Raw genomic sequence first — 15338 nt, 5'->3', positions numbered from 1 at the left:
CCGCCCCGCGCCGCCGCAGCGCCGCCCCCCGGCCCGGGGGTGGGCATCCCGGGAGGTGGGGGGACTCGGTGAAGCCCGGCGTAACCCGACCTCGGTGCGCAATGCTGGAGCGGGGCGCCCGCTGGCAAACAGCAGGGAGGGACCGGGGAAGACTACACAGTCGCCAGGGGAACCTGGAGCCGCCTGCAGTCATGTACAAGTGTCCAACTTGAAAAATGTTTCATAATTGAATGCAAAGTTCCTTAAATGGTATCTTAATAAATCGCAGAGGCCGAGGGCCGGATGGCCGGAAAGCGACCATTGCTCGCTGATCGCCCTCAGACAGCAGTCAGGGTCAGCCAGCCGGCGGGGAGGATGTTTGGTCTGGGCGGCTGCTGCATTGGTGCTGGGCTGCACCGCGGGGACTCAGCAGGCATCCAGAAGGGAGGTGCAGCAATGTGGGGATCACAGGGGAGATTTGGGGCCATGCTTCCCAGAGAACATGTGTTTGATTTTTCTTTTTTTTAAATGACCGGTAAGGGGATCTTAACCCTTCACTTGGTGTTGTCAGCACCACGCTCGCCCAAGTGAGCTAACCGGCCATCCCTATATAGGGATCCGAACCCGTGGCCTTGGTGTTATCAGCACCACACTCTCCCGAGTGAGCCACGGGCCGGCCCAGAGAACACGTGTTTGAATCAGCCTATGAGTCACCAACTATTTGCCTTTATGATGCCGGTCTAAATTTGTAACAACTAATCCAGTTTTCATTAAGAATTGGCATTAGCCTCCAATTGACCATTTCCAAGGTTCTAAAATCCCTAATTTTATTTTTTGGCAGCTGGCCGGTCTGGGGATCTGAACTCATGACCTTGGTGTTATAAGGCTGCACTTTGAGCTAACCAGCCAGTTTTTTTTTTTTTTTAAATCCCTAATTTTAAAGTATGGCCATAAGGTTTTACTTTACAAAGCTTCCACAAAATCTTTGCCACTATCCTACAAGGTTCCTTTTCCTCCTGTGCATTATGGTTTTAATGCAGAGCTAAGTTTGGGTAACTTTCCAGGCTAGAAGTCAGTCTGTTTAATGCAGGACAGGGTATCAGAAACAACTCCCTGACCAACCTCAAAAGGCTTTCTGAATATTTCACCCATGCCCTCAGTAACCATTGCAGATCAGTGACTAATAACACTATTGAAACAGCATTAATTACCCAGAGCTCCTTGGCAAGACTATACTTGGAAGGCATCCAGTCTGCATCTCGGAAAGGACTGCAGTACAGCCCTGGCCAGTCACAATACAGATTCATCTCCCAAACCGTTGCCTGTCTTACCTTGAAGTCCTAGCAAAGTGACATAGCAGCTGCCCCGAAGTGACAGCAGTTCAGCTGAGCAGGCTGGGCCATGGCCAAATAGGCAGCAAGAGAGGAGCTGTGTGTACTGTGAAGACCCAGAAGGTTGCACACCAGCTCTCCAGGCACAGAGCAAGCCACCTTTGTCTGAACTGTGCGCACGAGGGCCCTGGTCAGCCACCCTGACAGATGAAACTTGGTGACTAAAATACTGTTTTGCAGAAACGAAACAGCAGGTCTCTTCATTTCATCACTCATCAGACAGCAGTTAAAGAGCACTTCCTATGCACTAGGAATAATGCTGGGTGTCTTCAGGAGGCTTAGTGTGGCAGGTGACAGACCTGGAAATAAGTGTACTAGAACTGTATAAAGCCAGGACAGTGTAAGAGGGGCGGAAGAGGGAGGGTGGTGGGGCCATCTGAGAATGCAGGACAGAGGCTAAGGGCCCAGCCAGAAGTAAGAGACCAGACCATGGAAGACCGTGGTAGCCACACTGAGTTTAGGAGTTTGTCATAGGTGACAACAGGAAATGACTGAAGTGTTTTTAGCATTATGGCAGCCACCTGGAGAAGTACAAGGACACTTTAGAGACCAGCTGGAAGAAGTCTCAACAGTCCAGGGACTGGAGTGATGAGGGCCTACATTAAGGCACCGGCAGTGGAAGTGTAGAGAAGCAACTGGATTCTAGAAATAAGAGGTGAAAGGAAAATGTACAATGGCTCCTAGGTTTCTGGCTTCAGTGGTTGGTGACATCACTCTAAGCCAGGAGTGATATTGGAAGCACCTGCACAGTAGGGTACCAGCACCTGGAACCATAAATGTGTCAGAATAGGCACATTCACTGAATTCGAGTAGGGAGATACTCAGTGGGTCTGGAGCTCAGAAAGCATACTAAGAGATAACTGAAGCCACAGGAAGTACACCCATTCAAGAATTGTGTGGGGGGTGAGGTGAGACAGAAGTCAAGAGAACATTTCTGGGGATTCCATACTTAAGCCAATGGAGGAGGCAGCACAGCCTGAGAGGCCCAGGCCAGGGAGAACGTGGCCTGGGAGGCAGTGATCAAGTGTCAGTGAAGCCAAGATGGGGAAAGTAAAATACCCTAGTGGGCAATTAGGAGAGTGAGGCCACTTGCAAAGCTGTGGACAGCAAGGCTTGTGCAGCCAGGGCTAGGCTCTGACCTCCCCAGGCGACTGGCAGGGAAGACAGTACGTGGCTGTCCAAAGGCTCGAGCACCCAGGGATTTTATGAACCAGGAAGTGCTTCAAGGACTTCTAAACACTCCTTCCCTAACTGTCACAAAGCAGGGACAAAAGAGATATGTCTTCACTGTTTCTTTCCGTGGTCTGCCCATGGCAAGACATATTTAATTCCAGACTCTATATGGAATGTCCACATTCTGGAAAGTCCACATCTCTGGAAAACACATCTTGCCTCATTCACTGTCACAGGGCTATTGGTATCACACATTCAGAAATGTCAGAGCAGGGCCGACCTGGTGGCTCACTCGGGAGAGAGCAGCGCTCCCGCCGCGGGTTTGGATCCTATATAGGGATGGCCGGTGCGCTCACTGGCTGAGCGCGGTGCGAGCGACACCAAGCCAAGGGTTGCGATCCCCTTACCGGTCACAAAGGAAAAAAAAAAAATGTCAGAGCAAAGCAGTGTGACCTTGGCCAATGCCCCCCACTGGCCCTGTTTCCTTACTGGCAAAATGAGGGCGGGATCAAGAAAATTCCCTCTCCTGGTAGGGGTACTAGTTTAGAATGGACTCCTTCACCTGGTAAGAATAACTGGTACTTCACAGCAGAGTCAGGTCCACCTTGGTGCAAAAAGGATATGAAGAACTGCCAAATACTGGACAAGTTCTAATGTGCTGGGCACATGGGCACAATCAGTTCTCAGTCACCCTGTGAGCTAGGCACGACTCCCACTCCTCATAAAGCCTGTCACTCAGGTTGTCCGCAGTGCGTGACCTGAGGCGAAGGACCTGGACAAGGCTGACATCCTGGCCTTCGCTCCTCCCCAGTGCAAAGGCTCAAGATTTGGTACAATATTTTGAGGCCACCAAAAGACTAAAAACTCTTCTGTAAATCCTTTCAAGAAAAACTAATTCTCAAATTGCATTTCCTAGACATAATTTGCAATTGCAAGGGCAACACGAATTCTGCTACAGTAAGGCTGTGATGACAACCACTGTCGCTATTTCAGTCAGACGCTTTAATTAGAATGTACATTTTCAAACATAAGATTCAATTTGGCTCAGAGTCAAGTCTGAATTTATTCAAGTCACTTCTTTCTACCTCTTAATTTAGCTACAATTTTAACCTAGAAAGCAAAATTTAAAAATAGTTTTAGTATATGCCACTTGCTGCCAGAAAACATTACCTTTCTTGGGAAATTGAGAAAATTATTGCAGCTATTATTTCAGACCATGCCAGAGAGAAGATACTCTCAACTTTTAACTGTCAATCACCCAAGGAAAGCAGTAGGTAAGAGTAAATGCTAAGCAGACATGCTAGAAGGCCAAAGGACAGCAGTGCTCTTAATGAGAGAACACAAACTCCGTTTACAAACTAGAGATACAAACCTTTATTTCAGAACTTGTCATAATTCACTTTCTAATAAGACATGTACTGGGGGACATAGTTTAAAACACTGGGAAGGCGAGATGCTGGGTGTCTTCCTGGCAGAAGCACAGACATAGTCACTTCAGGACGGATGTGCTCCTGGGCTCTCGGGCAGCATGGACCAGATGTACCAGTATTGTACACCCCCTGTTTTACTTAGGGCCACCTCCTTTTTTGGGGCCATTAGTCCTCATCTCATGCCAGATTTTCACTAGAGGCTCCCTGTTCTTCCAAATGAGTTCATGACCATAAGTAATATACCATCTGGAGAAAAGAAAAACAAACCAAGTCCGACATTCAAACAGGATGGCATACAAATGGTAAGTACCATGATGATATCAAGTTGACATTTTAAAAATCAAATGCCACTGTCATTTACTATGCAGCTTATTAAAATAACCTATTATTTAAAGTAGAAAAATGATTTAGCTTTAAATATAGAGTATGTAAAAGGTCGAAGTAGGATGGGACAATGGGTGAATGCTCTGAAATGTGAACACTTCACATACACTACTTTCCATTCACCACTACCATGCAAGTATCACTTCTCCCACTATAGACATGAGGAAACTTAGAAAGTAATTTGCCCAAGGCTGACAGCTTCTAAGCGGCCAATCAAGGACTCACAGGCAGGTCAGACTGACTCTAAGCCCAGGCTCTTTTTACTATGGGCAAGTGTAAGAAATGTCAAAATCAGAATTCACGAACAGCTACAACAGCTTACATGCCTCTTGTCATCTTCCACCTGGCTACACAAAGGGTGGTCTGCTGATCCAAATTCTGCCCATCTTTAAGATAGACATTGTTGCAATCTCCGTTTTCCTGTTAAAAAACAGCTAAGAGCAGCCTGAAGTGAGGAGCCCAGGAAGCTGAAGCAGAGAGGTTTAGTAACTTAACTTACTCAGGCTCCACAACTAGGAATCACCAGACTTGGACTAGAATTCAAATCTGACACCAAAGCCTGTGCTCTCACCATCACACAGCCTGCAACATTCTGGGAGCATCTCCTATGAGATGAGGGAAACAGTGACAAATGAGAAGGACCTGCCTCTGAGAAGCTCCCAGCTCCCTACCTGAGGGCAGCACACAATGCAAGTGTGACTCAGGGGGCACCTACCTCCTGACAAGGGCTGGGGGTGGCTGGGAAGGCTTCCTGGATGACATGCGGCTGATGTGGAATGGCAGTTAATGAAAGCTTTTATGACTGAAACCTTTATTTTTGCCCTGGTTTTCCCAGATTTCATATTCCCTGAGGCAGAAACCAGATTTTGTTGATCTTGCATCTCCCAGACCCAACTGAGAAAATGCTCTATTTGACTTAGATTCATATCAGAATAGCAATTTAATGTATTAACATTTTTTAAGTGTTTTGAACATGTATTTTATATTATAAAGGGCTTCGTTTGTACCTGCATATTAATAGCCACTAAATATAGTTAAAATTTGATAATGAAAATACACCATTACCATTAAAATTTTGACAAAGAAAACCCCAGGGGTTGCCTGGTTAGCTCACCTGGTTAGAATGTGGTGTTGTAACACCAAGGTTAAGGGTTAAAGGTTTAGATCCCCATACTGCCAGCCGCAAAAAAAAAAAAAAACCCAAAGAAAATAATCACTAAGTAAATTTACAGAAAGAAAAAAAGGGATTTAAAAAACATGCTAAGGGCCGGCCCGGTGGCGCACTTGGTAGAGTGCGGCGCACTTGGTAGAGTGCGGCGCTTGGGAGCGCGGTGGCGCTCCCGCCGAGGGTTCAGATCCCATATAGAGACCAGTTTGCTCACTGGTTGAGCGCGGTACAGGCACGACACTGAGGGTTGTGATCCCGTTACCGGTCACGAAAAAAGACAAAAAGGGAAAAAATAAATAAATAAATAAATAAATAAAATAAAAATAAATAAAAAACATGCTAATTAATAGGCACATAACAAAATTCTCTGGGATTAAAGTAAAATTCTAGATTTTAGAATAAGAGAAAAAGGATCAACCTAAGATTCAAATACAACTGTAAAAATCCTTCCAAGGAATGAATCACTTGTCAGGAACTCTCCATTAATTAAGTGTCTTCCCAAATCTTTTTAACCTACTTATTTCAAGCAAAGTGTATCTTACAGGTACACTTAATACTTCAAAATGACTAATTTCTGAGGTCCCCTTTTTTGCTTTATCAGCCTAATAATGTAGTGCTAAGTCTGAAACTCCAGCTCTGCAATTTTTAGCTGTGTGATCTTGGACAAGTTATCTTCTTTAAGCAGCTTCCTTTTCTGTAAAATGGAATACCTCACAGGATTTCAGGAGTGTAAAATTACTTCACAGAATTCTATAAGAATCAAAGTCCTTAGCTTATACATATAGCAAATATTCAATATATATTAGCTATTATTACTGCAACAGTACAATGTGAAGAGTAAGTTTGGTCGGGGACATAAAGTCAAAGAAATGTGCAAGTGGATAAAACGGAATCTTTGCCATCAACAAAATCAGGGTACTTTAAAAAAACAAAAGATTTTATTTTTAATAGATTTCTAAATCTAGATTAAAGGTGTTAGAAAAAATGAATTCTAGATATATGGCTGAGATCTAGTAAATGGAAAGGAGTTGAAATTAGAAACAGCAAAGAGAAAGGATTCCTAAGTCTTTCAGATCCTGGACTTTAAAATGCATTTGATCCAATTATTTTCAGAATGGAAAAAGGCCATCTAATTATAGTTCAGAAGAATAAAAACCTACTGGGGACAAGACCCTGTAAGTATACATGGAAGGATCCAGATAAATTTAGAGCTCATAAAACAGAACCCCTCTTCATACATCTTTATGTTCTCATACTGTAATATGAGGTCAGTTTCTACTATTTATAATAATGCTGCTGTTAAAGCTAGAACTCACATATGCTATTCTTTAATCACCACTGAAAATTATAAATGGCATTCAGTTCCACTGCCTGCTAGGCAAAACTGCTTCACTTAGATTTCTCTACTTTTTTTTAATTAAAAAACTTGAGTTTTCCATTGTCATGAAAGGAAGTAAAAACTAACTAAGGGCAAAAGGCAACATTTATGCAAGGAAAGATAGGCCATTAGGGATACAGCACAGACAGACAACAGCTTTGCTGAAGGGGCTCCCAGGATCAGGCTCTAAGAGTGCTGAGGAAGTTTCCATGATAAAGTTGCTACTGAACTACATACTACGTTTTAGGCAAAAACCCATTTCTAAAGCACAAATGGAAGCTCTTATAACCACAATGCTAGTTGTATTCAATATGATGTGATGGGGTGGAAAGGGTTATGGATCTGGGTTTAAATCTCTGCTCAGCTACTTAAGAGCTGTTTGGCCTGGGGAAGATCACTTCTGAGCTTCAGTTTCCCATCAGTAAAATGGGATTAACAGTAGCATAATGTGGGCCGGCCTGTGGCTCACTCGGGAGAGTGCGGTGCTGATAACGCCAAGGCCACGGGTTTGGATCCCATATAGGGATGGCCGGTTTGCTCACTGGGTGAGCGTGGTGCTGACAACACCGAGTCAAGGGTTAAGATCCCCTTACTGGTCATCTTTTAAAAAAAAAAACAGTAGCATAATGTAAGGTAACTAGCTGAGAGCCTGCATAGAAGATGCTTAGTAAGTGGTTCGCATTGGTTTGTGGTCCTCGGCCTCTACTACAGTCATGCAGCATTCTCCTACACACTCACTGCAAACAAGCAGAGAAATGGTTCTGTCAACTCATCGTGCCTGCCCAGCCCTGGTGAGATGAAGGTCAGTGGTAGCAGGGTGGGGGGCCAAGCAGGGGAAAGGAGGGCAAGAAAGCCCAAGAGTGGGGAAAAGAGATGACAGCACAGACTAGGGGACTGAGGAGCAATCTCTAAGAGGGGCTAGGAATGATGACAGGTCTGGAGTTGGGGTGACTTAAGGTTAAGGGTAGGGTAAAGGCACAGACTGTCTCTCATTACAAATGACCAAGGCACGGGCAGGGATGATATTCTCCCGTCCCACCTCACACAGTGAAACTGGGTAAGGCCAAAGCAGACCATGTTGAGGTTTCCTTATTCTCCCAACCACACCTGCTCCTGCTGCCAGCACATAGCTAAATGCTTCCCTCTGCCTTCCAGAGGGGAAGGGAGGGGATCTGAGGAAGCAGTTCAGCAACCAATTACGGTCAAACTTACATTCCAAAGAGAGCTCCCCCAAGATGTGCTGCATGATCAAAAAATTTCCATCCCAGGATCATTCCTGCTGTATCCATGGCAATAATGGCTTTTAGAGCCTGAAAATCAGAAAGAGAATAGAAGATACTTTGATTCCTCCAGCACTGACATTTCTAATTTAAGGGCAAGGATTCAGTCAATGTAAAATGTCACCACTGTCCCCAGAACTTCACTTCATAAAAATACTTACATTCCCTGCTGTGAACGTGAACATCGGAAGGAAGATAATGGCAAGCCTCCCTTCTGGGATCTTAGTGCAGACAGCTGCGAGGACAGTCATGATGGCGCCCGACTGCAAAGTAACACGGTGGGGAAAACAGGAAACTCTATGTGCAACTGCTTAATGGCTACGATGTCTACAAGAGCAGTACTCTTTCCAGAAAGTTTATATACCACACATTTCTAGGTGAGCAGAAAGCTTAAGAGTTTTGAGTTACTAATATTAGGCAAAGGAGCTACAGGTCCATCAAATAGTATTCGCTTGTAAAAACTAAACTATTTTTGGGCCGGCCTGTGGCTCACTCGGGAGAGTGCGGTGCTGATAACACCAAGGCCACAGGTTCGGATCCTATATAGGGATGGCCGGTTTGCTCACTGGGTGAGCATGGTGCTGACAACACCAAGTCAAGGGTTAAGATCCCCTTACCGGTCATCTTTTTACAAAAAAAAAAAAAAAAAAAAAAAGACTAAACTATTTTTTTGTTTTGGTGGCTGGTCAGTATGGATGGGGATCTGAACCCTTGACCTTGGTGTCATAATACTGCGCTCTAACCAAATGACTGAACTTTTACTACAGGGCAATAAGATGTATAACAGTCATCCTATGAGTGCTCAATGAACTACAGGGATGGCATTAAATGTGTCACATGCAACACTTCCTGTAATGCCTACGAAGGACTTCTCAAACTTCAACAAAGCTCCCCCTACCAGAAACAGTGCCCAAAGAAACCCACATGCACAGAATTTCATCCAAGAATAATGTTTTACTTTCAAAATTCATGTGAAATTTGTATTCGACCTCATAAAGAAACAAAAACATTTTCCTTAAAACCTTTGAGTAAATGTCAGGCTGCAGGAAAGCAGGCCACATTCATCCCGGAGTTCTGCATGAGCCGCCTTCATGGCATCCTCCCAGGGACACACAGGCATCCTCCTGCTTGAGAAGCACTTCCCCCAACCACCTCATACTATAGAATATAAATCTAAAAGCAAGCCCCACAACTTATGATCAACCTTTTCTTGTTACAGTCACAGTTATAATCACTGTGTAGATATTTAGTTTTTTTCTTATACGTGTTTTTCCTGGTTGCTATATAATCTTCATAATTTAAATTTATAATGACTATAAAATATCTCCTGGATAAACTGCTAACTAACTTCTCGGTGTTAGACATGTTCCCAATTTCTCCAGATGGTGGAATCCTTGGGAAATCGGATCATAATCTCTAGTTTACATTAAATCTCAAGATAACCATTCATTCAGATACTTGAGTCCCACTATGTAGCAGGCACTATGCTAGATGATGATATGGATACAGAGGTGAACAAGATCTGCAATCCCTGCCTTTGTGGAGCTTACAACATGACAGGAAAGACATAAATAAGAACAAAAATATGATGAGTTATGATGGGGAGGCACAGCATGCTATGGCAGCAGCACGTGAAAGGGAGAGCCAATGTAAGCTCAGGGTTAATAGTGACATGGAGCTTTGCATGGAAGAGTGACCAGGTGTTGGCCAGGTAAAGGAGTGTTCTAGGCAGAAAAACAAGATAAACCAAGCCAGGAAGTCAATGAACATGGCACAGTGGAGAAATACAAAAAAGCCAAATGTGGCTGGCATGTGGTGGGTGGTCAGAGAACACGGAGAGGGCTAAGGGGAGCAGGCACTTTAACTTGGTTTGTCTTCTAACGAAGTTCAGAGAGACAAATCTTAGTCATCTATTAAAAATAATTAAAAGTCCCCTAAGGGACATTGTACAAAACACTTTCCTGACATTTTTCAAAAGCATCAAGGTCTTGAAAGACAAGGAAAGACTGAGGAACTGTCACAAATTGAAGGAGACTAAAAAGACATGACAATTAAATGTAACGTAGTATCCTGGAACAAAAAAAGTACACCATAGAAAAACTGTGAAAATCCAAATATAGTCTATAGTTAATAGTACTGTACTAATGTTAATTTCCCAGATTTGATAAGTGAGCCATAGTAATTGAAGATAATATTAGGGAAAGCTAATTAGATGTATACATTTACCCTTACAAGAACTCATAGTAAAAATTGATTCAAGCTAGAATAATCAATTGGTACTATTTACAGGTAGTGGTGGGGAGAGGGAGGTTGACGAAGAAGATACTTACATAATCTCAAATATCTTCTCACAAATTATCTATTAATCTAAAAAGGAAAAATAATTACAGTACAGAAGCTGGACAATGAACACCTTAACCAGTCACCAAAATTTATCCCTACCAGTAAAGGGGAAATGGACATTATGTGCCTCTAGTTTACATGTGAAACCTGAGGACACATTACTTATGTAACATTCCAACCAAAAACACAAAATTTGAGTTTAATTATGACAAAATAAACAAACCCAATGATGGACATTCTATAAAAGAAATGGACTGCACTGTTTAAAACCGATGACATGAAAACAAAGAAAGGCTATAAAAATGTTCCACCTTTACGAGACCATAGAGACATGACAACTAAATGTAATACCTTAGACACGGAAGAAAACAACTATAAAGGACATTAATTGGGACAATTCACAAAATTGGAATACGAACTGTAGATTAAATGAATGTATTTTATCAATGTTAAATTTCTTTCTTTTTTTTTTTTTAAAAAGATGACTGGTAAGGGGATCTCAACCCTTGGCTTGGTGTTGTCAGCACCACGCTCAGCCAGTGAGCAAACCGGCCATCCCTATATAGGATCCGAACCCGTGGCCTTGGTGTTATCAGCACCGCACTCTACCAAGTGAGCCATGGGCCGGCCTAAATTTCTTGAATTTGATAACCGTACTGTAGGATATATAAGGATATTTGTGTTCTTAGGAAATACACACTGAAACATTGAGGGGCAAAAGGACATTACACATTCAACCTTTTCTCAAATGGCTCAGAAAAAGGTTATTTCTGGAAAATAGCATTTACCTCTCAATCACCAACTGTTTTCTTAGTGTCTTCTATTTGAAAGGTTGCTTCGGAATATAAGATTATCATATTTTTTAGGAATTACTAATACTTTGAAGAAAATCATTATGAGTCCCAGAGATACCAAATGTCCACAGTCACTAATACATAGTTGCCAGCTGGCCTGAACAGGGAAACTACTTCAAGTTGCATCCCTAGGAACAGGTTGGGTAACTGCAAGACAGAAGGACAGCATGAACATGCCTCAAAAGGAGAACCCAAGACCTGAATTAAGGTAAGGGGACAAAGACAAACCACTACCTAGGCTGAAAAAGTGGAAGAGCAATGAGGAAATAACCTCAGCCACATATTTAAGGGAATAGGCTGGATGTGGTGGTAGCTGCCACCCTAGGAGTGGGGGTTAGGAGTCAGAATTCTATATTCCATATTGAAGATTAACTGCTATTGTATATTGGCCAAGCTGGATTCTGAGCAAGTCCATAATTGTAACATATGGGGTTCTTACAAAATCCTGACTTCTCTTAAAAGGGTAATCACTGCTTGTGTGAACACACACACACGCATGCAAACACAGAGCCTCCACGATTTGTTCAATTTTCCCCTGGTTCCCACTCCCTGTCCTAAGTGAGTTATAGAAACTTTCAAGGATATCAGAACCATCTCTGAAAGTGGTGGCTTATTTTCCCATAAACCTTGCTGCGTCACGGTTCCCCTGGAGTATAGCATGTTATACCAGCCACATTTATATTTATTCGGAAAGATTTGTTCTGATTGGTACTTCAACATCTGACCTCCAAATCTATGAGCACACACTGTATTAAGCAGGGTAGATGTCATACCACAAGAATTTGAAAGTAGAGCAAACAGTAGCCCATCACTCTCTACGCTTCAAGGCATATGTGCAACTTTAATATCCTAGGACTATTTTTAAAGAAAACCTAAAAAAATCCAACTCAAACTCCAGAAGAAATCAAGTTGAAACCTTATTTTCTGGAAGAAAAACCCAACAAAATTACAGTTTTCCCAAAATGAAGCAAATATAACTCGATTAGTTGATATGAAAAAGCATTAAAACTCTGTGAAATCCTTCTAAATTATTTTTCCAAAGATGATTATTATTTTCCCTCTATTAAAGAAAACTGTCATTAGCCGGGCAAGTCTATGTAAAACCAGTTCCTTTGTGACTACAACTTACTGTACTTATTGCATATGATTTTTTTTTTTTCACTTTTTTTTTTTCCTTTTTGTCTTTTTTCGTGACCGGCAACGGATCGCAACCCTCAGTGTCGCGCCCGTACCGGACCGGGACCGGCAACGGGATCGTAACCCTCGGTGTTGCGCCCGCACCTCGCTCAGCCAGTGAGCAGCCGGTCTGTACGTGGGATCCGAACCCTCCGCGGGAGCGCTGCCGCACTCCCAAGCAGCGCACTGTAGCAGTGTGCCACCGGGCCGGCCCTTATTGCATATGATTTTAAAGAGGCAGTTCCATTATACTTCTAGAATTTTCTCAATGTGACATTTATACAGATTTAAATATATTTATGTCTGAATAAATACAACTTGTTTTTTTGATGAATGTTTGGGCTTACTCCCATGCAGATATTTTTTCACTTTTTCTAGTCAGAAGCTTTCAAGAGTCTAACAAAAAAAGGGCCCTCTCTCCTCAGAAAAAATTTACATTCATACATATTTTAGATAAAATTTCTGGGAGTCATGAATCCTGATCCAAGGAGACCTAGAGGTCTGGACCCATGGTTAGAGATGAAGATCTTTTATTCTCATCAATAATCTATTTACGTATACTTGTGTACTTGTAATCATCGTTCACACATAATTTTTTAACTTATCATAAGCAATTTTCCATACTTATATAATCTTCAAATCTATCATATTAATGGTTTTTAATTGTGATTTTTTTTTTTAAAAGATGACCGGTAAGGGGATCTCAACCCTTGGCTTGGTGTTGCCAGCACCACGCTCAGCCAGTGAGCAAACCGGCCATCCCTATATAGGATCCGAACCCGTGGCCTTGGTGTTATCAGCACCGCACTCTACCAAGTGAGCCACGGGCCAGCCCCAGGAATCTTGATTATCTTGCTAACTGGCTGTATCCCCAGGATCTAACACAGTGCCTAGTAATCTACTCAGTAGACACTCAAATACTGACTAAGTAGGAGGATACAGTACCAGATTCAAATCTGTTATTAGTTAGAATTTTCCAGTGCCAGATTAGGCTATCTGGTTTATGGGGATTGGATACTCACTGTTCTTACTTACTCCTCTTGATGTGTACTCTATTCTAGTAACTATATATAACTGACCAACAGTTAAAAGCTAGAGCCTGAAATTTACAAAGCTTTACAAACGTATAAATTCTAAATTAAATGTTGATTAGTCAATAGTACTGTTTCAGTGTTAATTTCCCAGTTTTGATCGTTGCATTGTGATTCTGTGAGATGTTAGTTAACAGCAGAGTGAAAGGTATATGGGAACTCTATATTAATTTTGCAACTTTTTTTTTTTTTTTTTTTTTAAAGATGACCAGGGGGCCGGCCTGTGGCTCAGTCATTCAAAAGATGACCAGTAAGGGGATCTTAACCCTTGACTTGGTGTTGTCAGCACCACGCCCAGCCAGTGAGCGAACCGGCCATCCCTATATGGGATCCGAACCCGGGGCCTTGGTGTTATCAGCACCGCACTCTACCGAGTGAGCCACGGGCCAGCCCAATTTTGCAACTTTTTTAAAGTCTAAAATTATTTCAAAATAAATTTTAAAATTAAATTTAAAAATTTTTAAATTAGAAATACTTACTGCACCAAGTGATGGTCCATATCTTCCTGTGGCAACTTTACACACATAACTGACAAAAGTGGAAATAACACCTGAGAAATAAGTCACATTTCAATAATTTAAATGAGGTACAAAAATGGTTTCCATTTCTAATCTTCATTCCACACAGACTGACAGTATCAGGTTTCTATCTGGATCACTACAAGGATATGGACATGAATTGTTACACTGCCTATGACTTCAGCTATTTTATAGGGAAAGAAAAGTATGGCCCACTATATGTCTTGCTGAGTGACACAGGATCATTTCCTTTATTATCTCTCAGTTATCTCCCTCATCTATAACATGAAGAAAGGAGACTAATTCCCAAACTCACCAGCTATCTCAGAATCCTCTGGGTTGTCCCCCAGACACACTAAATCAGAATCTCTGGGGCAAGACACTAGATTAAATGACTCCTTAGGACCCTGTGACTCCAATGGCATTTGAGCTCAATGTAGCTCATTTTAAAAAGCAACTTCTATGGAGCAGGCATTAATGGCATCTGAAACAGACCCTTTGTACCTATAACAACACAACTAACATTTAAGGAAAGAACACACTCATCTTACAGGCCAAACATATTGCTCAGCTGCTACTTTTGAGGGACTAGGAACACATGAGTATTCAATTTACACTGACTAAGCACCCAGTCTGGGCCTTGTGGTAGATGCTTTTATTTAATCCTTTCTACAATCCCTTATCATCGGAGAGGTTGTCATTTCTGTAACATCATACAGCTGGTAGCAGAAATAGGCTCTGAACCTAGGTCTTCTGTCTCCAAGCTCACTGCTATTTCCCCCCCCCCCACTACAGCAAAACTATTAGATATACTATTTTTAAATATAAGGATTTTAAAATTGAATGTTTATATTTTATTGTTTTAATTAAGTAAATTTTGCGAGGTAAGTAAAATTTGGCCAGTTGCCAACTTAGCAGCATCTAGAAATAATTGTACATTAGTATTTCCTAATTGAAATAAGGAAATGAGGGCCGGCCCGGTGGCACACTCGGTAGAGTGCGGCGCTTGGGAGTGTGGTGGCGCTCCCGCCAAGGGTTTGGATCCCATATAGAGACCAGTCCGCTCACTGGTTGAGCGCGGTGCGGGTGCGACACCGAGGGTTGCGATCCCGTTACCAGTCACGAAAAAAGACAAAAAGAAAAAAAAAAAAAAAAAAAAAAAAAAAAAAAAAA

The 15338-nt window shown here is 42.3% G+C and overlaps 1 protein-coding gene across 1 annotated transcript in view; it reads right to left on the bottom strand.

The window, feature by feature from the left end:
* Nucleotides 1-3893: 3893 nt before the first annotated feature.
* The window catches only part of PARL (presenilin associated, rhomboid-like), a 47696-nt gene continuing 36251 nt past the window's right edge, over nucleotides 3894-15338 (bottom strand). Inside the window, exons 8-10 of the mRNA XM_008574208.1 lie at nucleotides 8345-8446; nucleotides 8116-8213; nucleotides 3894-4219 (exon numbers count right to left, since the gene is read on the bottom strand). Coding sequence (XP_008572430.1) covers nucleotides 4108-4219; nucleotides 8116-8213; nucleotides 8345-8446 — 312 coding nt within the window. The 3' untranslated portion in view covers nucleotides 3894-4107. The remainder of the gene's footprint in view (nucleotides 4220-8115; nucleotides 8214-8344; nucleotides 8447-15338) is intronic.

The sequence above is a fragment of the Galeopterus variegatus genome, unplaced genomic scaffold (genome assembly GCF_000696425.1).
Source record: "Galeopterus variegatus unplaced genomic scaffold, G_variegatus-3.0.2 Scaffold1013, whole genome shotgun sequence".
In the NCBI taxonomy this organism is placed as follows: domain Eukaryota; kingdom Metazoa; phylum Chordata; class Mammalia; order Dermoptera; family Cynocephalidae; genus Galeopterus; species Galeopterus variegatus.
The sequence above is the reverse complement of the archived record's forward strand: the minus strand, read 5'-3'. Positions and strand labels throughout refer to the sequence as shown.